At 34.7% G+C, this 25891-nt stretch overlaps 1 protein-coding gene across 3 annotated transcripts in view; it reads left to right on the plus strand.

Moving 5' to 3' along the window:
* SCN9A (sodium voltage-gated channel alpha subunit 9) overlaps nucleotides 1–25891 on the plus strand; it is a 189953-nt gene that overhangs the window by 159208 nt on the left and 4854 nt on the right. For all 3 annotated transcript variants that reach the window (XM_058300702.2, XM_071216330.1, XM_071216331.1), the window contains 8 exons: nucleotides 716–870; nucleotides 8445–8618; nucleotides 11641–11763; nucleotides 14586–14867; nucleotides 15415–15468; nucleotides 16362–16499; nucleotides 22346–22450; nucleotides 23818–24088. In XM_058300702.2, the coding sequence (XP_058156685.1) occupies nucleotides 716–870; nucleotides 8445–8618; nucleotides 11641–11763; nucleotides 14586–14867; nucleotides 15415–15468; nucleotides 16362–16499; nucleotides 22346–22450; nucleotides 23818–24088 (1302 nt within the window). The remainder of the gene's footprint in view (nucleotides 1–715; nucleotides 871–8444; nucleotides 8619–11640; nucleotides 11764–14585; nucleotides 14868–15414; nucleotides 15469–16361; nucleotides 16500–22345; nucleotides 22451–23817; nucleotides 24089–25891) is intronic.

The raw sequence follows: 25891 nt of genomic DNA on the forward strand, positions 1-25891 counted from the left end.
CATTTAACTTATAATACTTGAAACTGTATCATCTACATCTTCTAATCAAGATCTATTTCTTTTGAACTTGGTTTTAGGAAATTCTAGTAATTTTTCTTAATATTGCTTAGAATAGTGTTTCTCAAAGCCTATTTTATGGAATAGTGGAAGCATCAGAAAATTGTAGATTAGGTCCATATCAAAGAAAATTTCTCTGCCAACAGAGAGGGCTCTGAAATGCATTTTTCCTCAGACTTGAATTATTCATTCATAAGCCAAGTGATTATTTAATCACTGAGTTTGTTTATCATCATGTTTTAGGCACTGTATTAGGGTTATCATAAATTTTTTTTAAAGTGACTTAAACACTGTGGAGGAGACCAACAAGAAACCAGAGAATTACAAAAAAAAAAACAAAAATACTCTCTAAGTTAGCAATAACTGAGAAGTGTTAAGAAAATATGTGGAGGGTTATGAGAAGAAAAAGGCATGTCCAAGCTGAATCTGAAGCCCATATAGAAAGTAATCATGCAGAGGAATTATTGAGCGAGAGTCTGAGTCAGGAAGGGGAGAAAATTGTTTTTCTCAAACTAGCATTATCTGAAACTACAGGTATAAGTGTAAGAAATTACTTGGTTGAGGCATTATCACAGGGAAAGTTCTACATTAAATAAAGTATTTTAAGCATTTTATTTATTTTAAATATGAAGAATTTATATCCATGTCTTTTTGCCAGGTTGTGTACGGAGGTTCCCATGCTGCCAAGTTAACATAGAGTCGGGGAAAGGAAAAATATGGTGGAATATAAGGAAAACCTGCTATCGGATAGTTGAACACAGTTGGTTTGAAAGCTTCATTGTTCTCATGATCCTGCTCAGCAGTGGTGCTCTGGTAAGTGAGCTGACACCTAAAATAATATATTGATTAAGTACTTTAAAAATGAGCTAGAAGATAAAAAATATCATAGTGAGTTCTTTTACCAAAGAATTCATCTCTATGATTAGTATCAAGGACAAAATTTTAATTCAACTCAGTAAATATTTACTGAATACCTATTACAAGCCAGGTATATTCTTGCTGCTTTGAACACAAAGGTGAGTAAGAACCAGGCACTACCATCAAGGAGATCAAGGAGCAATAGGGAAGAAAGATATATAAACGAGTGGTTACAGAACTGGCTTTGAATCAAGTAGAGCATTTGTCTAATGGAAGTTCAGAAAAGGTTTACCAAGTTTGGTGATACTAACTTGCAGGTCTGGAAAGATGAATAGGAATTTTCTGTTCAGGTAAGATGTACTAAGAAGAACAAGTGTACCACTGAGACATGAGACAGCATGAGGTATTCAGGAAATTAAAAGTTGCTGAACTGTAAAGAGTGTTGGGGGAGGGAAAGGAAGTATTGGAAGGAAGATGAAGGCCAGAGACACATAGCGTGTGAGAGGTAGACAGTGTCAGCATGTTCTTATAAGGAAAATAGACTGTATTTGGGGGATGAACAGTACATGAGTTTGTCATTCTCACAGATATATTGAACATCTTCTCTGAGGGTAGAAAGGGATCTAGGAGAGCTAAGAACTCCCTGAACACTTTCTTGTTTTCTATCCTGCTGACACTGCCAGAGGTGGACCATTAGAAGCCATTAGAAGCATAGTTCCACCTAGAGATACCACTGAAAGTTCCACTATACTAAAACCTGAATATTCAAGAACTTTATAAATTGCCTAATAGACAGTTTTGGGTCTGGAATTTGATATTGCTCTTTTTGCAAGCTATTAAGTTAAGCCCTTATTGTTTCATGGATGCTGACAGAAGATAGGAGATTTTAGGGTTACTCATGGCACAGGAAGCAGTGTGAACTTCAGCATGTTGTTTGCCCTTGCCCCAAGTCCCAAGGAGGCACAATATGGATACAGATGAATGTTTCACACACATTCAATATGGGTGGGCATCTCAGCTGAGGAACACCAAGCATGGGAAACCCATCTGTTTATAGCACATAATAAGCAATGCTGCCCTTAGTCCCAGAGGAAGTCACTTTTTATCTCTCAAGGTCATTTGCTGCAAACACAACCCTGAGAAATGGCCCAGGTAAAGAAAAATCAGGGCCTTGTGTTCTTGACATACTCAGCGAGAACATAGAGTGAATGCTGCGGGCCTACAGTGGACTGCCTGGCCTAAGAAATTCATGTCTCCAAAGAATAAAATATAATCAGTAAAGGATACTTAAGACTGGTGGAATGCAAGTAGGAATCTTAACAGACTGTATCCACGTTATCTTGTGTTCCTAATAAGTAAGGAAGTTTATTCTGTGCTGAGTCAAAATTGTGACTGAAACTTTCAGAAGAAATTTCAAGAAGGTCAAAGAAAAGTACAAGGTAACCCCTTGGCCAAAGCAATTAAAAAGGAAAACGAAATTTTGGAGAATGGGATACTCTCAAAATTGAAATTCAAACAGTCCATTCAATGAAGAAAGGAAGCACGCGCCATCCAGAAGAAAATTGATCTAGGGAAGACAACGTAGTCATCCCCTTCCCCTTCTGTTGAAGGGCCCTTCAAGAAGCTCAGATTTTTATTCATAGAGTTTGTCAAGTAAACCAAACTTTAAAAAATGCCTGCATATAAAAGAAATCTAAAACATAATGTCTATCATTTATTTATTTCAGGCTCTTTAAATGATATTTCATTATTGTGTTTCAAGCTCTTTAAATGTTATCTCATTTAATTTTCAAACAACTCTATGAGATTATAGTAATTTGCTCTTTTTATCACTGAGGAAGATGGGTACAGGGTTTATTTAGCAAGTTGCTTTGCTTAAGGTCTAAAAGCTAGTAAATGGGAGAGCTGTAACTTAATTAATGTCTAAAGTCAAAGCCATGATATATCTTTTACTGTGTTAAGACTCAACCCAAATAGAAACAAATGAATGGTAACTGTGAAATGAGTTAACAGTAAAGCCGTAGCCCTGAGTCAGGTAGAGCTCATATAGTAACCTTGTCTCTGTGCTCCCCCACCCAAGCATTAGTCCTGGAAGATAGAGGCCCTGTTGGTGGAGTTCTGTTCATGACTCAGGGACCAGTTAGAGAAAGGCACACTCAACTGGGGTGGTTGCTTCTCAGAATTAACACTCGCTGCTGGTCCTCTTCTGAACTTTCCTCCCAGTTCTGGGAACAAGACTCTTCTTGTGACCAAGTCCCTTCACTCCCTTTTCTTTGCATTTAAAAAACTGAATCATTGCCATGATTCCTCTTTAGGTGCTTACCTGATTCCTCCAGAAATTGGAGGAAAAGGGCAAGAAAATCTTGAGGGCCAAAATTCTGCCTCTGCACCTCAGTTCCACTGACCTTCAGAACCTTTAGCAAGTTTTAGAACCTTTTTTTTGCATCTCAGTTGGTCTGTCCATTCTTTGTGGTCCAAATTCTGTTTCCTTCCATTTTTTTTTTACATTCATTAAATTTGTATTACTATTTTTTTATTTTACTTTAAAATATTTACTGAAGTATATCACTCGTACATAAACATACATAAACAATAAGTGTATAGTAATAGTTGTGAACTTAAAATACAAACATACATAACATCATATAGGGCTCTCATACCTCACCCTACCATTAATACCTTGCATTGTTGTGGAACATTTTTAACTAATGATAAAAGAGCATCCTCAAAGTATTACTACTAACCAAAGTATTTCCCCCAACCCACCCTATTATTATTTTTAATATCATTTTTACATGCGTATACATAAACAATAAGTGTGTAGTAAAAGTTGTGAACTTACAAAGGTAAACATGCAAAACATCATTCAGGGATCCCATACATCAATCCACCACCAGCACCTTGCATTGCTGTGAGACATTTGATACAAACTGTGAAAGAGTATTGTCAAAATCTTACTATTAACTATAATCTTTTCCTTCATTTGGTGTATTTTTCCCCAACCCACCCTATTATTAATTTTTTAATAAATTTTTTATGACAGAAATTGTCAACTTACAAAACAATTATGCATATGTACAGAATTTCCAAACAATACCCCTCTATCAACACAATACACCGTGGAACAGATTATGAGATAATATTAATATCAAATTATTACCAGGTCCGTAGCATACATTTCGCACATTTTTTCATACTTCCCCAATATCAACACAGTACATCTTTGGCATAGATGTGAGAATATTACATTATTACTGTTAACCATAGCCCATAGGTCACTCCAGTTGTATTTTTCCCATTTTTCTCCACATTCCCACCACCCTGCAATAGTGATGTACATTGCTCTAGCTCACAAAGGACACTCTTGCATCTATACCATCAACTACAGTTCTTACCACCTCTGGGTTTAATGTGCTATTCAGTACCTAGATTATTCTCTAGTTTTCTGTTGATTGGTATTTATATCCCTAGACTACCATTTTCAGCCACAACCCCATTTATAAACCAGCTGGCACTCACTATAATGTGTTACCATCAACTCTGTACATGTCCACACTTTTACTAAAGTTAATTAAAACTTCTACATACATTAAACATCAAGTGTTCATCTCAGTCCTCCTCTTATCTCCTTTAAGAATCCACCACCTACCACCAGGTCTTGAGGATATTTTCCTACATTTTCTGCTATAAGCTTTATGGTTTTTGCTTTTATATTTAGCTTTTTATCCATTTTGAGTTAATTTTTGTATAAGGTGTGAGATAGGAGTCCTCTTTCTTTCTTTTGGCTATGGGTATCCAGTTCCCTCAGAACCATTTGCTGAAAGGACTGTTCTGCCCAAGCAGGGTGGGCTTGACAGGCTAATCAAAAATCACTTGGCCATAGATGTGAGGATATGTTTCTGAATCATCAATTCAGTTCCATTGGTCAATATGTCTGTCTTTATTGCAGTACCATGCTATTTTTACCACTGTATCTAGGTAATATGATTTAAAGTCCAGAAGTGAGAGTCCTCCAATTTTGCTTTTCCTTTTTAAGGTGGCTCTGGCTATTCCAAACCCCTTACCCTTCCAAATAGATATGATAATCATGTGTTCCATTTATTTTTTAAATGCTGGTGGAATTTTTATTGGAATTGCATTGAATCTGTATATCAGTTTGAGTAGAATTGACATCTTAATTCTATTTAGTCTTCCAATCCATGAACATGGAATATTCTTCCAATTTTCTAGGTCTTTTTTGATTTCTTTTAATGAGTTGTAGTTTTCTGAATACAAGTGCTTTATATTATTGGTTAAGTTTATTCCTGAATATTTTGGTTTTATCTGTCATATTTTATTTTAACCACTCTTTTGACATTTCAGTTACTTTTATTGATCTAATCTTCATTTTAGACTCTCTTTCAGGCCTCTCCTGTCTTTTCTTTTCAGGCTGTAGCACACCTTTTAGTATTCCCTGCAAAGCTGGTCTCTTGGTTACAAATTCTCTCAGTTTCTGCTTGTCTGTGAATATTCTAAACCCAACCCTCATTTTTGAAAGGCAATCTTGCTGGATATAAGATTCTTGGAGTTTTTCTTTTGCAATATCTTAAATATATCATACCACTGTCTTCTTGCCACTATGGTTTCTGATGAAAAAATGTGCACTTAATCTTATCCCTTATATGTTATGCATTGCTTTTCTCTTGCTGCTCTCAGAATTCTCTTTGTCTTTGACATTCTGATTAGTATGTGTCTTGGATCTATTTGGATTTTTTTGGATGGGAGTATGTTGTGCTTCCTGGACATGGATATCTATGTCCTTCAATAGGGTTGGGAAATTTCCTACCATTATTTCTTCAGATATTCCTTCTGCCCCGTTTCCCTTCTCTTCCCCCTCTGGGACAACCATGACATGTACGTTTGCATGCCTTTTGCTGTCATTTAATTTCTTAAGACCTTGTTCATTTTTTTCCATTCTTTTCTTCATCTGTTCTTTTTTATGTTCACTTTCAGAGACCATTTCTACAGGCTTACCAATCCTTTCTTCTGTCTCCTCAAATCTGCTATTACATGATTCCAGTGTATTTTTAACTTCATTTATTGCACCTTTCATTCCCATAAAATCTGCTATTTTTCTGTGTATGCTTTTATCTTTTTTTTTTTAAGATTTATTTATTTATTTATTTCTCTGCCCTTTTCCCCCAACCCCTGCCCCAGTTGTCTGTTCTCTGTGTCTATTTGCTGCATCTTCTTTGTCCACTTCTGTTATTGTCAGCAGCACGGGAATCTGTGTTTCTTTTTGTTGTGTCATCTTGTTGTGTCAGCTCTCCGTGTGTGTGGCACCATTCCTGGGCAGGCTGCACTTTCTTTCACACTGGGCAGCTCTCCTTACGGGGCGCACTCCTTGCACATGGGGCTCCCCTGCACGGGGACACCCCTGTGTGGCATGGCACTCCTTGCGTGCATAAGCACTACGCATGGGCCAGCTCCACACGGGTCAAGGAGGCCCGGGGTTTGAACCTTGGACCTCCCATGTGGTAGGCAGACACCCTAACCTCTGGGCCAAGTCTGCTCCCCTGTGTATGCTTTTAAATTCTTCTTTGTGCTCATCCAATATCTTCTCAATATCCTAAATCTCTTTAGCCATTTCATTGAATTTATTAAGGAGATTTGTTCGAACATCTATGATTAGTTCTCTAAACTCCTTTATGTCATTGGAAGACTTATCTTGTTCCTTTAACTAGGCCATATCTTCCTCTTTCTTGGTGTGGATTGTAATTCTCTGTTGGGGTTAGCATCAGCTTACTAGAGGATTTATTCTGGGTGCAGTTTCTCTCTTTAGTTTAGAGTTTTCTTGCCCTTTCTCCCTTACTGGTTGTGTAGTAGGAGCCAAAGACGTAGTTGGTACTGTAAGCAGTGGAGTCTCAAGTTGCCCTCAGTGCCCTAGGAACCAATGAAGTTTCTTCCAACTTTCTCCTTTGCCAGTGGTAGGAACAGAGCCACAGCTATGTGTAATAATCCAAGTTGTGCAGGCCTAGACTGTAACTGCCCAGAGAGAGTGATGAAGCCTCATTCCCCTTCCTTCCCTGCCTGGGGCAGGGATGGATTTGCAGGTGTAGGCAGCAATCTATGTTGTGTGGGTCCAAAATGACCGCAGTAGTCCCAGTAGACTTCTGACTATTCAGTCTGTGCCAGCCAAATGTACTTGCAGTAACCTGGATAGGTTTGTGCAGGGCCCTCCAGCTTCCTCCCTGCTAGAGGTAGGGCTGAAGCCTAGGCTAGAGCTGCAGGCCAAGCTGGGTAAAAGAAACCAATCTCTCCTGTCACTGTGATTTTTAGTCAGCCTGGCTTCCCCTCATGCTGGGGTCAAAGTTAAAATGGCAGCTTCAGGCCTCTTTCAGACTTTGGCTGTTCTTAAGATTATACTTTAGCCCACTAAATTTACTAATCAGTAGCTGAAGCTGGTGCCCAACCATCTCTTCCTTCCCTATTTTTGGCAAGCGGAGTTTCCAATTCCATCTGTGGAATAGGTGCCGCCAGTGGAGGATGGGCACAGGCCTCCTTTGCGTGCAGTGCTCTACTTAGGAATCTTCTCTGCACATGGGCAGCCTCCTATTATTTTGAGGACATTGCAGGATGCTTTTCTGGCCTCCTGGAGCCCCCAAACAGGTGCTTTAGATAGCTCTGGGTGGTTACTAACTGCCCTGTAGCACAAGCTGACTCTAGGAGTTCCTACTGTGCCATCATCTTGCTGGCTGTCTGTTTCCTTCAATTTTGATACTAACAGTTTGGAAAAAGTGGTAAGGATAATTTTTAAAGTATAGCAGAATTTCAACTAAGAATAAGAAAGACGCAACCCATGGTAGTGGATAGATAATGTAAGGTTAACCACTAAGGACACAGGTTCTTTTACTTTCATTTTCTCCAATAAGGTGAATGATGTTGAAACCTTAAAGAGAACATCCTAATACTTTAGACTTGTATAGGTCAGCTGTCACTTTCTTTGCCTTGAGTGAGCTCACGTCTTTAAGTCCATTCAAATTATTTCCCAAGGAACTTGTAGCTATGACCACAGATTTACTGTCAGTCACTTACAATCTTAGAGCATGTGAGACATGCAACATTCATGGAATAATTACAATAGTGGTTTGTAGAACTGAAACTTGAAGATTAATAAAATATGGGTGTAGAATTCAAAGGAAGAAATCACTGGAATTGTGCTTGAAGAAACTCTTAGGGTTTATCCAAATTGAAGTGGAAAGGAAGGGGAGTCAGATGACAGTGGAGATTCTTGAAGGTGACCGAGATCATAGCTCTTTTAGAGGATTATAAGTAATTTCTTTTATCCTCTCTCAACCTGTGGTAACCAGCAGCATGCAGTGGTGAAAAGGCTAGAACTAAGTGTTATGCATAGCTATAAACTAAGAAGAAAGTCAGCTGGCCCATTACAGTATTGTATTTCAGTGATTATAATTTTTATTTCTTGTTTTCACTATAAATCATAAGTTCTCAGTTGTACATGAATTGAAATTTAAATGTTATTTCTATAGGCTTTTGAAGATATATATATTGAAAAGAAAAAGACCATTAAGATTATCCTGGAGTATGCTGATAAGATATTTACTTACATCTTCATTCTGGAAATGCTTCTAAAATGGGTAGCATATGGTTACAAAACATATTTCACCAATGCCTGGTGTTGGCTGGATTTCTTAATTGTTGATGTAAGTATTTTGAGAATTTTTTTTAAAGAATTGATTATTTTAAGAGTCCTGAAAAAACTTCATTGATGTACATTATTATAATTTTGTTAGCTCATATTTTCAGGCTGTAGGTTTCTGTTTTTAGAAATATTTAGTTCAACAAGAGGAAATATAACTGTGAGGAATATCATAGTCACATCCAACCATCAGTTTTTAAAGATTTATTTTCCATCTGACACTTAGAATAATTAGAATACAGCATGCACGTGTTTATAGTTTTAACAAGTGCTTTAACATTTAACCAAGGGTTTACATCAGACTTTGCAGAAAGGTCATTAATACATCATTCATAGACACCACAATTATGAATTAGCATGGCCATAAATAGCAAAATCTGATTGCCAGATTAAACCAAAACTAATCATATTTACCCAAAAGTTCAATTATTTAGTTGTTTAAAGCTCAGAAAGCTGTTTAACAGCCTCATAAATAAGATTTTTAAAGCAGTAACATTTTATTTTCTATATAAACAAAGTGCAAATTTTTCCCAATGTACAACTATACCTCATATTTTCTCTCTGGCATCCTCTGAGACAGGGAAGTCCATACTATATTGAGTGTTATTTAATAAATATATCACACCTGTACCAACACATCCCCACAAGAATGTTTTTTTTGAATTTCAATTCAGTCTTATGAACCCCTTGTTAAAAACCCCTGCTCTAGGAAAACTCTAATTTTTGATACCTTATGTTAATAATTTCATATTCTTTGAGTTTTTATTTGATTACCCTTTATATATCAGGTTATCTAGTCACTGCCTGGAAAAAAATGGATAAGATGCATGCTTTTGTAATATAATAGATTTAGGGGAAAGTTAACCAAAATAAGAAAAAATAATAGAAGAATATAGGTTATTTCTTTTCTTTTCTCTTAACTTTTAAATACAATTGGGTCTTTTAAAAATTATTATAATTATAAAATATTTGATATTCAAAAACTTTTAAAAATATTATCACAAATATACTTCTTTTCATCACCTGCTTAAGAAAGAAAAATTTATAAGTAGAGTTCAATTTATTTTAAATTAAGAAAGAGATGTGACTGCTTAATAAGGGAAATTATTTTGTCTTACATTTAGAAATCTGAACTGGTGGTTCTCATTCAATGTATCTCCTTGTTTAGGAGCATAAAATTTAATTTAGGCAGTATGTAACTTTAAATATTAAATGTGAAATATCTACTATTTTGAAAACAAAAGGGCTAAAAATGTTTTAACTGGGGGTTAAGATTTGAACATGTCTTTCTGAGGGGCACAAATCAATCCAAAAAGGATTGCTAGATAAAAAAGCAATCCAAGTCTGCCACTTCCTTAGGTGCTATTCAAATTTCAAAACTTTATTAAGTGGAAAATAATGGAACAGAACAACTGGATAAAATTTGAGATTGATCTGAGGGACAATCCATTCTGCCTGGTAGATTGTTTGAGGAATTAAAAAAAAGGAAAGTAATTTTACATTAATTGAGACATTCAGAACTACAGGAGAACAAACATTTCAACAAACCCTGCTCTCTAAATTAGGTTACTTGTTTCTGATAACAGCAAGAGTGAGCTTGTGGGCAAGCTTGAATTTTCAACTCTTTAAATAGTTAAAATTACAGACATTAATTCTCAGATGTTCCCTGCTTTGCCTAGGCAACTTAAATCTCTGTCACTACCTTAATTCAGAGTGAACATGTGTATTGCTGACATTGTTCTTAGACATTGTTTACAGCTGACACAGTTTGAAACAAATGACTATTTTAAATGGAATGGAGGCTGAATGCATTTACAGATCTTAGGTCATGGAGAAGCTCCTTGCAGTGTTACTAAAGTGTGTATTGATTTTATTTCTGTTCATGATTTTTTTCTAAAATAACGTGATTAGAATATAAGTTTCCATTGAACGCTGGTTAAAATTATTGTGGCTAGGGTATTTTCTTATTTATCTGTGTTGATTCTGAAGGCAGCAAGATGACCTACACTCATGCTATCTTCAATAACTGAGATTTTCAACTAATTGCTGGTAGATCTGATCATGGGTCTTCAGAATGCTTTTATTTTTTAAATTTTTAATTGTATTTTTTAAAGATATTTAGATTACATAAATGTTACATAAAAAAGATAGAAGATTCCCATAAGCCCTGTTTCCCACACCACCCACATTTGCCCCCACTAACAACATCCTTCATTAGTGGGATACATTCATTGCAATTGATGAACACATTTTGGAGCATTGCCACTAAGCATGGATTACTGTTTACATTGTGGTTTACACTCTCTCCCACTCCATTCTGTAAGTTATGGCAAGTGATGGTCTGTATCTGTCATTGCAATGTCATTCAAGTCCTGGAAATGCCCTCGTATTACACTTGTTTTCTCTTTCCCTGATCTCAGAACCTCCAGTGGCCACTGCTTCCACGTCAATGATATAAGTTCTTCCATTGCTAGAATTACAGTAAGTCTATAGTAGAATACCAGTAAGTCCACTCTAGTCCATAGTCCATGCCCCAGTCCTGAGGATTCTGGGATGGTGAATGCTTTTAAATAAGGTTTTACTAGGACTAAGTTGTCTTCATTGAGTGGGTGCCATACTTTTATGATAGCGTCAGAATCACATACTTTGTCATGCCCAGGGTTTTCTTTCATTTGAAATTTTGATAATTACTCTAATTAGTTTTTTACATTTAATAAGCAACTACATAATCATTGATTATAAATATATGAAAAGTACTTATGTGATTTCTATTAAGATATAAGAGAGAGCCTGTTTTCCTTCTACAACTTACTCTTATTTTGGTTAACATTCTTTTAAAGCTAGTTCCTTGCAAAAGCACTTACCTACTCATTATTTTCAGGCAATGACTTAGATAACTTGATATATAAAATTACATTGTTCTTGTTGAGTTGCTTTTAGTGAGCTTAGAAAATGTCTTTTTCTCTTTATGTATTATCATTTCAATGAAACAATTAATGAAAATTCCTTTTTTTTTTTTTTTGTAGGTTTCTTTGGTTACTTTAGTAGCAAACACTCTTGGCTACTCAGAACTTGGTCCCATTAAATCACTCCGGACACTTAGAGCTTTAAGACCTCTAAGAGCCTTATCTAGATTTGAAGGAATGAGGGTAAGAAAATACCAAACTTCCCAATAATATGCCTGTTTTGTAACTGTGATATAAAATATGAATAAAAGGGCATGTCAGAATTATGGACTATTTATATTTATGCACACACATATGCATACATATATACATAGTCTATATATGTATGAACTGTGTACATAAGTGTGTATACATGTGTATATAAACATGTACCCATACATAATTTCTGTACATATTGTTTAGCAAAGGAATTGATGAAATGCAATAATGCTTCCTTTAACATTGCTGGGGATAGAAAGATCTAAATAAGCAAATTTTCACTTTTTAAGTGGAAATTTTCTCTGTGCTAAGAAAATTCAAGTGAGGGGATACTATTAGTCCTGACACCATGTCTCATATACAAGTCATCAAGGCCCTGCCTGTATCAGGGACTCAAATAATACTTGTTAAAGGAGCTACCCTGGGTAAGGCATGTAAGAAAATATAGGAAAGTGAAGTAGCATCACCCATCCCATTTTATTTCCTTCTTAAAATATTGTTACAAATAAGTGGAAATATTCTCAAATTACACTTGATAAAATCAAGAGTTGGAGAATTTACTTCATTTGTGCAAGGTTGTGTAGTACCAGAAGAGAGATATTTAGAAGAGACAACCAAGGTAAGATGACCAAAAACTCCCAGCTGCCTGACTGTAAGGACCATATTAAACTAATAACTCCTTCGTAAAACACCTGTAGGGCAATGACCTTATCTTCTCTATACTCCATATCCTCCTGTGTTACTCTCCTCACATTTCTTGTTCTCCAGATTTATACCTGCTCTCTCATGCCTCAGTTGTTCCCTCAAACTAGAATGCTTCCCCCTACCCTGCCTCAACTCTAACCCATCAATATCACTGAAAAACACTTTTTAAATTTCCTTTTCAGTTTACCATCAGGTATAATTAGACATTCTTTGTCTACATTCAGACACCCAAAAACCTTATTAATTGTATTTGACTTATTGATCTGATTACATCTCTACCCGTAGTCTCTAAGCAATTTAAAATTAAGATTAGTTTAACTCCGTGGTTCTCAAAGAGTGATCCGCTGTCCAGCATCATCAGGAAACTTACTAGAAATGCAAAGTCTCAAGCCCCAATCTATATGTACTGCATCAGAAACTGGGATGGGGCTCAGCCCATCACAAGCCCTCAAGGTGAACTTTTGAGATCTTTCAGGCGAGCAGAGCTTCATTGTTTCTTAATTATGACTGTAACCTCTACTACTTAATGTCTCCATTATATATGGTGCTCAAGTATGCAAGAGACATCATTACTTACAGGAATCTTTTCGTATATAATTACTCAGTATCAAACAAGAATTGAAATTTACAAGTTCATTTTATGCGAGAAGGTAGTATTGGAATTCATTGACATAAACTTCATTTTTTGAGAATAGAATATTGCAACTGATCCAGAACTTTTGATTGGCCCCTGGATTCTAGCATATACTACATTGCATTTTCATGCTTTCCCCTAAGAAACCACTTTCCTGAGTAATTAATTCAGTCCCTTATTTTTATACTGCCTGCACTTCACTTTATCCCTAATACAGGTGAATTGGATGCAGGTGAATGTTTTACTACATTTGGAGGGGCAAATATGTCTATTTAGTTACAATTATTAGCCATGCAAAGAGGAGGTAACATTTCTTCAATGCCGCAGGGTCATTTTGAAGAATAAATGAAATAATGTATTTGAGTTGTTTTGTCTGAAATTCTACTTCAAAATCAAGAACAGGCTTTCTGGATTAAATACAAAAACAACTGTTTTGGTTTTTGTTTAAAAAAACAACAGAATTGGTCCTTATGAATTGACAAATATTTCTTATTTTGTACTTGCTCTCATATTTCGGGGGCAGTGGTTAGATGAACAATAGCAGTGGCAATGCTAAAATGCAGAAATAAAGCAAGTATTTAAGATAAATTAACCTTATTTTTGTTTTACCTGAGGCCAGCATGATCTATATTTGGCAAAGGACTTATATATAAAGTATTTTTAGAGTTAGAATAATAAATTTGAAAAGCTTGCTCTTATTCTGCAGATGAAGAAACAGACCCAAAGATTTTACTGAATTCACATATGGAAGAATCAGCCAAATCTCAGAGAAAAATGACCCCCAATCATAATTCCAGAGCCACAAACCTTTAACATTTATTTTTTATCATTTATATTTATAAATTTCTCTTTTCTAGAATGTGTAGATTTTGACTTCAGCTTACCAATATCAGGCTTTTGGTGTTCATTTAATCTGTTTTAGTAATTTTGTTCAACATTATATTGTATTTTTGCTAATAGTTTTAACTGTTTGTTAATCATGTATTCTTTTTTTGTTTATTTTCTGTTTTTTTATTTTTATTTTTATTTTATTTTTTTCTTCTTTATTTTCTTTTAAATGTTACATTAAAAAAATATGAGGTCCTCCTATACTCCCCACCCCTCCTACCCCACTCTTCCCACATCAACAACCTCTTTTATCATCATGGCACATTCACTGCACCTGGTGAATACATTTTGGAGCACTGCTGCACCACATGGACAGTGGTCTACATTGTAGTCTATACTCTCCCCCATAAATGATTGTAAACTCATTGATGGCAGGGCTCATGTCTAATTTTGACTTGCTTGGCACGCTGCTGGGCATATAGTAGGCATTCAGTAAACACGTTAGTTGGTTGATTTGGTGTCATATACATTTAAGGGTGAATTTTCTCATTTCTGTAGTACTGCCTTGTATTTCATTTAATGTTGTCCTTTTAACATTTTTATTGGTTCTAATCACTTGTTTCTTTCTTTTGAATACTAGGTGGTTGTGAATGCACTCATAGGAGCAATTCCTTCCATTATGAATGTTCTACTTGTGTGTCTTATATTCTGGCTAATATTTAGCATCATGGGAGTAAATTTGTTTGCTGGCAAGTTCTATGAGTGTATCAACACCACTGATGGGTCACGGTTTCCTTCGAGTCAAGTTCAGAATCGTTCTGATTGTTTTACCCTTATCAATGTTAGTCAGAATGTGCGATGGAAAAACCTGAAAGTGAACTTTGATAATGTTGGACTTGGCTACCTGTCTCTGCTCCAAGTTGTAAGTGACCCCGTTCATAAATGTTTGGTATTTTAATGGAAATTGTGTGAAGACGTAGGACATTCAAATAATCTGTTAACTATAAATGATAATGTACTTCATAACTAAAACCAGAGTGCATATAAACATGACCTAAGAAATACAGATTCTTTTACAACTTCAGTTTTTAATTCACAATTGACTTTTTCGTGTCCTTTGGATGCCCACCGTTTCACCCTCTGAATATTGCTCCTAAAATGAATACTCACTTTTTGGGACATTACATGGGATGGAGAGAGGACTTCCACTAGCACAGAGAATCCTTAAGAAATGGAGGAAAATGTTTCCTGCCTTATTCATAAACTTCCCTTCCACCTCTGAGGAAAAGAGCACATGTGGAAAATTCAAAGACAGTTTAGTAGTTTGGAAATAATTGTATAGAACCAAGATTTAGAATGTGATATGAAATGCATTTTTAATAATGTTAAGTGAAGCAGGCTAATGTACATTTATGGCTATTTACAGTATGAGCTTCATATTCATATTTTATAAATTTTTATATGTACAGGCAACATTTAAGGGATGGATGGATATTATGTATGCAGCAGTTGATTCAGTTAATGTAAGTATTGACCAACATACACTACAATCAACATACACTGATCTTAGCTTAGTTCAGTGGTTTTCAGACAGTGGCACCACAGAGTGCTTGGTGTGTACCAGCAGTGAAAGAGTTCCATCTGATAGTAGCCTAGGGTTAAGAGTGCAGCATTTGGAAGTAAAAAGAGAGAGCCTGTCTCAAATTCTAGCTCTACCACATATAAGACAAATTACTTTACCTCTCCCAGCCTTAGTTTATTCTCCTGTAAAAGGAAAATAACTCAAATGCTTACTGCATAGAAGATCCAATAAGAAAATGCCAAGTACAGTCCTTTGCCTAGCCTGGCAATAATGAGTACTCAGTAAATATTAGTTTAACAAATAGTTATTTCATTTTTCTTTTGGTAAACTAATATTTACCACAAGACAGTTTTTATTGTTTTTATATTTATTTTGAAGTTCCATGGGAGAGTTTATATAAAATAAATTCCACTCGAAGTTTGAAGACAACTAACTCATATCATCACAAAATCTGTGATGACATTTCTGTAACCTAAGAAAACATGAGCAAAATTTATGTAAATATATATCTTCTTTTACAGTTCTTCTGGATATAAATAACATATTTTAGGTCATATATTTACTAAATTGTCCTACAAAGCTGAAAACAAGTATAACATACAAATTGTACTAATTTGAAGATTATATTTTTGTACATAGTATGTATACAATAAATAGCTATTGAATGTTGAATAAATTTTTAAGAATGATTATATTGACCCTCAACAATGCTATAGCTTCTGAAATACCAGATTTACCAAGGATAGCACTATTTGGATTATTTTGTCAAAACGTGTAGAAAATTTATAACAAATGTTATTGTGAACATGCTGCTAATGTTTGCTAATTTTATAGGTAGATCAGCAGCCCAAGTATGAATTCAGCCTTTACATGTATATTTATTTTGTCATCTTTATCATCTTCGGGTCATTCTTCACTTTGAACCTATTTATTGGTGTCATCATAGATAATTTCAACCAACAAAAAAAGAAGATAAGTATTTCAAATCTTTCTTCATTGTACTGAAAAGAAATGAAGAATTTTTTTTCAAAAACTGTGAAATTTAATTTGAGATCAAATAGTACTTAGTTTCATTAGAGTGTCATTTATTTTTCAAATAATTTACCAGTATATCATTACATGCTTAATCTCATTCATCTTTGAACAGAAAAGAAATATTTCAAAATTCATAATTTTTATAAAGCATTATCAATTATTCAGCTTTTCTCCAGTATTCCCCATAAAGGCTTAAGTAATTAAGGAAAATGAATGCATTAGTTATTTTATTAAAAACATATTTCATAAATGGTCATTCTATTCTGTTAGAGACACTGTTCTTGTAGCATGTGTTGGGGCAGGTGGGGGTAACAACATAAGATATAGTTCCTGAGTGCAAAGAGTTTATATTATAGAAGAAATGATACATGCAATGCAATTAAGACTTGTAGATTCTTTGTTTGAGTCAGACACTTCTCTCTAATGAGATTTTTATCTCACAAACTTTTATATCAAACATGTAATTGATGGAGTCAGCATTTGATCCCATGCATCCTGTACCTGTTGTCTGTATGCTGCAACAGACTATGCAGTATCCCCAAATACTATAAGATAGTGATAAATACAGTAGGAAGGGATAACAACAAAATGTATATGGGCAGGAAGAGGTTAGACCTTGTTGATGATGCTCTAGAGAGTTTTATGAAATCTATGAAAATTGAATAGGCTTCAGAAGATGGACAGGATGACATGTAACAAAAGGACGGATAATCCAGTTGCAGGGGAACAGAATGTGTCAGCAAATGCTTGGCACCAACAAAATAGGCAGATATTTAAGAACTAGAAACCCATGCAGTTTGTTTGGAGTTTAAGATTTGAGGAGAGAAATGATAAGTGAGGTCTTCACTTGTTGAGAGCAGATATGAGAAGCCATGTTAGACATGTTTCCATAGGACCTAGTGAGTCATTCAAGTATTTTGAGCAAGGAAGAACATTATACACAGGATTTTTTTTTTTTTTTTAGACCCTGATGTGTCTGATCCTGTGTAAAGTACTTCACATCCATAATGTTAGTCAGGTTTTACAACAAATCTAGAAGATATAAGTATGGTATTCCTACTTAACCTCTCAGAAAGGTTACATTACTTGCATACATTCTGACAGTTAGGAAGTACCATTTTAATAAGTCACCCTTTCCAGAGACTGTGAAACCGAGCTTTCATTAAAAAACTGATCTAGCAATGATGTACGGAATGATTAGGAGAGTGGAAGAACCAAAGACTAGTTCAAATCCTGCTTTACCTGCCACCTGGACCAGTTACAGTCTCCAAATTAGTTCTCTGTGGCAGTGGAGAATGGGAATATATTCAATTAAGAGATTTTGGGGGGTGGAGTCTATAGCATTGTTTGTGATTTGCAAGGCAGAAATCACTGTCTCAGGTTTCTGTCAATTGACTGAGTTACTATGGCTGTGCTGCCACCCACAGGAAAAGAGATCTTCAGAGGATGAAGGGTAGAAATATGAGAGAATGATTTCAAGTACCGTCATAACTTCTAAGAGAAGGCAGATGTCCACGCACTGAAATTTTATTAATGCACAGTATTGACAAATCATAACAAGAGAAGATTTTAGTAAATATTAAAATTTTGTTTATGCTTATGTTTCCAAATATAAATGTTTATTTTACAAAGATTTTTTAAAATTTCATGTTCCATTCTTACATTTTATATCTGAAGGTAAAATTTAGTTAACATTCTCATGTATTTATGCCTTTAAGCAGAGGATGTTGAATAACTAATTTTAATCTTTAAAGTAATATTGCAAAGTGTGCCCTAATTTTTTAATTTTTTTTTCAACTTTAGTCATTATATATTTGTATATGTGATATGTAAGTGTACACATATGATTCCACAGCATTTCCTGTGCAGGTTAAATTAAACACATGTCTAGAAAAAGCAGTTTGACCATGGATAGAACAGACACAGTCTTAGTTACTTTAACCCCGTTTTTTTTGTTTTTGTCTTTTCAAGTTTCACAATGTTTATTGATAGACACAAGTATATAAAATCAGGGCATGAAAATGAATTGATAAATTAAATAGACAATTTCAAAACTATAATAAGAGGGGCCAATTCAAATTCTCACCATTTGTTTCACATCTACTAAAACCACTTCAAAGGCATTAACAATCTCTCAAAACTGATCAGTTTTGTGCAAGTAAACCATGTTTCTTTTAAAAAGACTTGTGCACTTGCCCAGGCTCAAGGATATTAAAATCTAGCACATAAAGCCCATTACTATACAAGCAATATACTATTACAACAGTGGCCATCAATAACACTTAATTTTTCTGTAAGAACCAAATGGATAATCAAATATCACAGCAACTCAAGTATTACTGAGCAAAAGGCATTTCTACAGTATTCACTGTTGCTATTCAGTTTTCTAACTTGGAACAGCCTGTGATAACGGACAGCAAAGAAGGTCCTTGCAATAGACTGCCTTTGCTCAAGAACTTATGATGTAATTATTTCATGCTGCTAAATACTATCTAAACATTAATGAACTCAGAAAATTCATTTGGCTATGATAATTTTCACAACATTTAAAGCAGAAGGATTTCCTTCTTGCATAAGATCCCTTTGCTTTTAAACACTGAACTTACAATAAGAATTGCTGCTGCAAGAAGATGGGCTGGGCTGTCCTTATCGCCATTGCCATCAGGCAAAAGTTACTGATTGACTATCACTGATAAGTACCCCTTACCATCTGTCTAGTATTTCATTTTGTAATCTAAGCATACCTTTTATTTTCTGCCCTTTCCTGAATGACTTTGGATTTCTTCCCACCCTACTAGGGGAAGGAAAGAGGAAGGGACCAACACTTTGGGTAGTTAGCACCTACTACCTACTATGCAGGAGGCTTTCTGGTAGATTCTGGCAGATGGCTTTGCTGGTAGATGTGGAACTCAGCTGTTCCACAAAACTTATGAAAAGTGGTATCTTTACACGAATATGTAAACCGAGGGAGGCCTGGAGAGGATGAGAAACTTTTCAAATCAAGTAACTGGTCACTCCCATAGTCAGGATTCAAAGGTCTCTTCTACTTTAAAGCCCAGATTTTTATCACAATACTGTGTTGCCTCTCAATGCTTTTATTTATTTATTTTTTTTAAAGATTTATTTATTTATTTAATTCCCCCCCCTCCCCTGGTTGTCTGTTCTTGGTGTCTATTTGCTGCGTCTTGTTTCTTTGTCCGCTTCTGTTGTCGTCAGCGGCACGGGAAGTGTGGGTGGCGCCATTCCTGGGCAGGCTGCTCTTTCATTTCACGCTGGGCGGCTTTTCCTCACGGGCGCACTCCTTGCGCGTGGGGGCTCCCCCACGCGGGGGACACCCTTGCGTGGCACTGCACTCCTTGCGCGCATCAGCACTGCACATGGCCAGTTCCACACGGGTCAAGGAGGCCCGGGGTTTGAACCGCGGACCTCCCATATGGTAGACGGACGCCCTAACCACTGGGCCAAAGTCCGTTTCCCTCTCAATGCTTTTAAACTTCACCACTTCACTCTCACCATATGCTTCTACCAACTGTTTCCACCTCTTTGAACTGTAGTTACAATTGTAAAGATAAAGTAAATTATACTTAAAGAGATTAAGCAACTTATCCAAGGACAAGAGAGGGATTTGAACAAAGATGATCTGACACCAGAACTGAACTCTTAATCACTACGTAAAACAACCTTAACATAGGGGGTAAGTAGAAAAAGAACAGCCTGACTTCCAGAAATTCTCCACCGAGAAGTGCATTTTACAGAAGGCCCATATAAACTATAGTAAAACAAAACAAAACAAAACGATGGCAAAACTTTCTCTGTTAGAGCACCTTTTAATTTCTTAGTTTCACCCCACCCTCATCATGTTGACAGCCATCAACATGGTTGTCACGGAAAGACAAAGCCTGCTACTTTCCTTTTCAGCTCTAACACAGTTTGTTCCCAGTGTTTTCCTACCTTTTCCTGGTAAGTTCTTAGCATGCTGTAATATTTGGCTCCCACAGATTGTGCAGCAAAGAATCTGGACTTCTCTTGGCATTATCACAAGGCTCTCTCCCATGCCCAGCATCGACAGATCAGATTAATACCAAAATTACATAAAGTTTACCTATCAACTAGAAGAAAGATGAATTAGAGCATTCTAAGAGAGAAAGGGAAGTCTAGTTGTCATTATGCATTTGACAAATAAGAAAATGAAGTATGACAGGAGCTGAATATTACCTATTCCAGGAACTAAAGGGAAACCATAATCAGATTATCTTCTACTCCAGAACCCACAAGTAAAGATTTTGGAACAGTATAGCCTTCACAATAAGCCCCTTATTACATGGGTTATCCTAATTTTTGCCTTGACTGAAATATGACATTGCAGTCCTTCACAGAATATGTGTGACTCTGTAAAGATAATTACAGATAATTTTAAGAAATGAGCAGAGTCTGAAAGAACAACCCATACTTCTGATATCACCTCACCCCTTTGTGATATTTAGACTTTTCCAGTGCTTGGCTATAGACCATATATTTTATTACTGTGGAATAAATTTTACTTTTAATTTCCATGAGTTAAAACTGTTATAACACTTTAAACTATTAACAAGACTTATACATAATTAACCTCATACAACATTAATGGTTTTTCTTTTCTTGAAAATACTCAAGTACATTTGAAATTTATCCTTTAGAAAACTGACTAAAGGATATGCTGCAGGTAGCAAGTTCTATGAAGAACAATTTCTACCACATACATATTTTTCCTCATAGTTGAATTATGTCAATATAACTTATCTCTTAGAGGAGAAAAAAAAGACCACCATTTAAAAACTGGTTTACTAATATAAACTGTCTCTTAGAGGAGAAAAAAGACTACCACTTAAAAACTGGTTTTCTAATCTTTATTGTTTCCCCAAACAAAACCCTATCACTTTTCACAACGAGGAAGCAGAAAATATAGACAGTCAAAAGGAACTAACCTGGTATCATTTATCCCATTTGTCAGAAGGTAACAGATTAAGTGTAGGAGATCAACATAAGAAGAATAGTTACTCAATTTTTTACCTTGTAATTCTGGCTCACAAGGTAATATTAACATACACTCCATTAGCCTATATGATTTCTGAGTCACAATCCCCCCTATTTTATAATGAAAGAAAATAGGATTAATGTTTGAGAGGAGAGTTAGTGCGATCCAGTTGCTACAAGGAAAGTATGAAACCTCATTCAGATGTGGGCATTTTACTGTTGATCCTTAAAGCTTGTTTTCGTTCATATATTCAACTGAAAAGTCTTTCATTTGAGTGACCCTGGAATATTGTTAATTTCCTCAACACCTAGAACTCTATCATGTCTCATGTCGACATCCAACAAAGTGCTTAATATGAAATTTCTTTACTTGGAATTAAAGAAGTAGCAAAGAGTTTCTTGAGCTATCTGTATATTTACTGCATGTTCATTACTTCTCAGCTAAAGGAAAGATGGCACATTAAAATGAACACAAATAATTTTTAAACTAATATTATTTCAGCTACTGTTTTTGGCCCTTACGTCTTACAAGCCTCTTAAATGTTTGCCAAATCATCATATAAGATATTCACTACTTTCATTTCTTATAAACCCGTATGTTGTTTGGATCATGTATAAGACAGATTGTATTTATAGCTAATTTTCCCATAATAAAATACTTTTAATATTAAAACATTTTTTAACCAACCTTAATTATATAAAAGTTCTGGACATCTAGACAATGATTATGGTTTTAAATAGTTTTTATGTTTTTTTTTTTATTTCTTTACCTTGGAGGTCAAGATATCTTTATGACAGAAGAACAGAAAAAATATTATAATGCAATGAAAAAGCTTGGGTCCAAGAAGCCACAAAAGCCAATTCCTCGTCCAGGGGTAAAAATAATTATCTATAGCATGAAAATATTTGAATTATTTTTAATTCACTTTCCATGAATTTTTAATTCATCTTTCATGAATAACTATTTCTTAACCATGAATGTATTTGTTTTAAAAATTTAAATGAAAGTCCTTAGTGAAGCTTAATATGTGTAGTTTGAACATTATCACAATTCTTAATTTTCCATCTTTCCTATATTTTATAAAGTGAAAATAGCTATATAGGCTTTTATTTTTATTTCAGCTTCACTACTTACTATGAGTAAAATGACCTATAGAGAATCAAAACAAAATATGCCTTTGATTGACGACTGCTCCAAATGACAGTTTTATGATGTACTGACTGGTATTTATCAGCAGTGTAAAACTAACATATAGAGGTGTGCTAGTATTACAACAAATAGCAAGAGAAACAGCTGGACTGGTCATGAATCCTAATGTGGATTCAGACAAAATAGACTCAGAGGGGAAGAAATAGCCTTAGCTGTCAAATAGTTTGTATTTCTCTAACTAATGAATAAAAGTGTAAACTCATTACATGCATTTCGACTTACACTCATTGTAACATACCTTCCCAAAGGATCATGGCTTAAGACAGAGCATCCTAAAGACGGGTATACAATTAGGGCCCTGCTGGCTCAGAATGATCACCTGGTACTTTATAAATGAACACATTGAAAGGTCCCACCCAGACCTATGGAATCATAATCTGTGGGTTTGAGACTCTGGGATTCAAATTTTAAAGTGCCTTACTTGATCTTGATACATTGCCCTCAAACTCTGCCTATGCAACTCTTAAAGGGATTTTGAAAAATCTTGTGTTTTCTGGAAAGCATAGTAGTAGGGATGAGATTGACAAGAAAAGTAATATATAAGTATGGGCATATGTAGAAATACATGGAAAATATAGGAAAATATAGGTCTCTAATACAACAGTAATATCAGTACAATACAACACAATACATTGGTTAAAGTAGTAGGCCAAAGCAGAAATTTAGAGACTTATTTTATTGCCTGCACATAACGGAGGTAGTGGAGCTGAAGTTATCTCAGTAAAAAGCCACCTTGTGATCATGGCAATTCATATATGACATACAAGGATAAATAAGCTTAAAAATAAATGCTAGAATAAAAGGTTAACTGAAGACTGGTCTGTTAAACTGAAAGTCAATGGAATAAAAAGTTTTTATTTACTCTGACTTAGCTTTAACTCATTAATACTATTTCTTGTGCAAAGCAAGAATCCATGACCAGAAAAGTTTTATGCATGATGATAGATACTTTTTTCTTTACAGATATAATGATTTGTGGATACCACTTGCAAAACTTATTCAACATTCCGTATTATTCCTGTTTCCTTGCAGAACAAACTCCAAGGATGTATATTTGACTTAGTAACAAACCAAGCTTTTGATATCACCATCATGGTTCTTATCTGTCTTAACATGGTAACCATGATGGTAGAAAAAGAGGGACAGAGTCAATATATGACTGATGTTTTATATTGGATAAATTTGGTTTTCATTATCCTTTTCACTGGAGAATGTGTGCTGAAACTGATCTCCCTCAGACACTACTACTTCACGATAGGATGGAACATTTTTGATTTTGTGGTTGTGATTCTCTCCATTGTAGGTAAGAACATTTAATTAATCAGGTTTTAATTTAAAATATAACTAAGAACCATGGGAGCTCAGAAAAATTTTTGAATTCTTGAGTATATATTTACTTTTGAATAAACTTAGTATAATGAAAGAATGAAAAAAACCTTAAAAGCAACAACAAAACCTCTATGTCAGAAGCCCTGGGTTCTCATTACAGCCTCAAGACCAAATATTTTCTACTCTTTGGAAGCACATATTATCATAATTGATATTTGTTTTCTGAGATAAGTCCTCTCAAAGGTAGCCAACATGTTTATATGATGTATCTTGGAAGACCAGTGCAGGACCTGAAATCACTTCTGTTTTAACACATATGAGATCTGTCCTTTGATTAATGATAACCTCAAAATAACCAGAATATCTATAAATACTGTGAAAATGTTTCCTGAATTCAACATGAAGTTAAGGTCTCAAATGGACCATCTTATTTCTTATGAATAACTAACTGGCAAGTCTATAAAATACAATCTTTCCCATCCAACCACAGTCTTGTCTCTGAATCCCAGCACATGAGTGCATATTTCCTCCCCTTTCTTTTTCATAGTTGTTTTTCTATTCTCTTGTCTTTTCATTACCTGTAAATGCCTTGTCTAGTATATTAAGATTGCATTTTTTTAGAATTATAAGTTTTAAAAGGGAGGATATTTTACATAAAGGTTTTTAAATACAAACTTAACTTACAGATGATCAAATAGGCCCAGAAAAGTTAAAGGTCACATAACTTAGAACCAAAACAGTGAGTGTCATAAAACTTAAAATGGGAATATTTTTTTAAAAGAATCTTAAAGCCAGAGATGACACTAAGGTTAAGATATAAGGAAATAAATTAAAATTTAGATAGGAATCAAACTAACAACAAGCATAATACTAAAAGCATTCTCATTAACTCAAGAACAAAAAAAGGGTGAGCCTCTAGTGCCTCTATTTTTAGCAGTGTTGGCCAATTCAATTATATGAGAAAACAAAGCAGTACACATATTGAAACAAAGAAAGCATATTATCATTATCTTCAGATTATATTATGGAATTATTTTAAAGGGAAAGAGAATCAACTGGAAAAAAAGATTCAATTATCATTCAGAAGGTACAAATTTTTAAAAGACATGCCAGCATTAAGAATTGACTAATATATGAACAAAAACAAAAGTTTGAAAGAAAATAAAAAACTGAACATTTTTTATGTAAAATATAAGGCTGCAAAAACAATAGTGCTTTTAATAGAATATTTTTTTAATAAGTCAAAAACAAAAACGTAAGTATATCAACAGAAAAACAGGCAAAAACCTGAAAAGGCTAAAAAAATAAAGTTGAAAATAGCCAATTAGCATTCAAGATGTCTAATAAATAAGAACAATTGTGGAGTATTTATTTTCCAAAAAAATACAAGTAAAAATGAAATTTTTTCAAACATCATAAAGATTTTCTGGTAAAAAAATCTTAAGAAGCATGGTAGTAATCAGTACTGCTGAACATGTGGAATGTGAGCACTTTGATAAACTGCTATTAAAAGTGTTAGTTTGCACAAACTTTCTGGAGACGTTTGGCAATATATGACAAAATTTTAAATATACTATTAGAACCAACTTCTATCCAAAATTATCAAAATACACTCATGGAACTAGGGGAAAATATACCTATTCAGGTCTCTCTCTCAGCAGAAATTGAAGAAAAATATAAATGCTATTTATTCTTCAGTGTATGGCTATTTTGACAGAATATTGTACAACTATGAAAAATTATTTAGTAATTTTTATGGCAATATCTCCATAACATA

Source organism: Dasypus novemcinctus, chromosome 7, assembly GCF_030445035.2.
Source record: "Dasypus novemcinctus isolate mDasNov1 chromosome 7, mDasNov1.1.hap2, whole genome shotgun sequence".
NCBI classification, from domain to species: domain Eukaryota; kingdom Metazoa; phylum Chordata; class Mammalia; order Cingulata; family Dasypodidae; genus Dasypus; species Dasypus novemcinctus.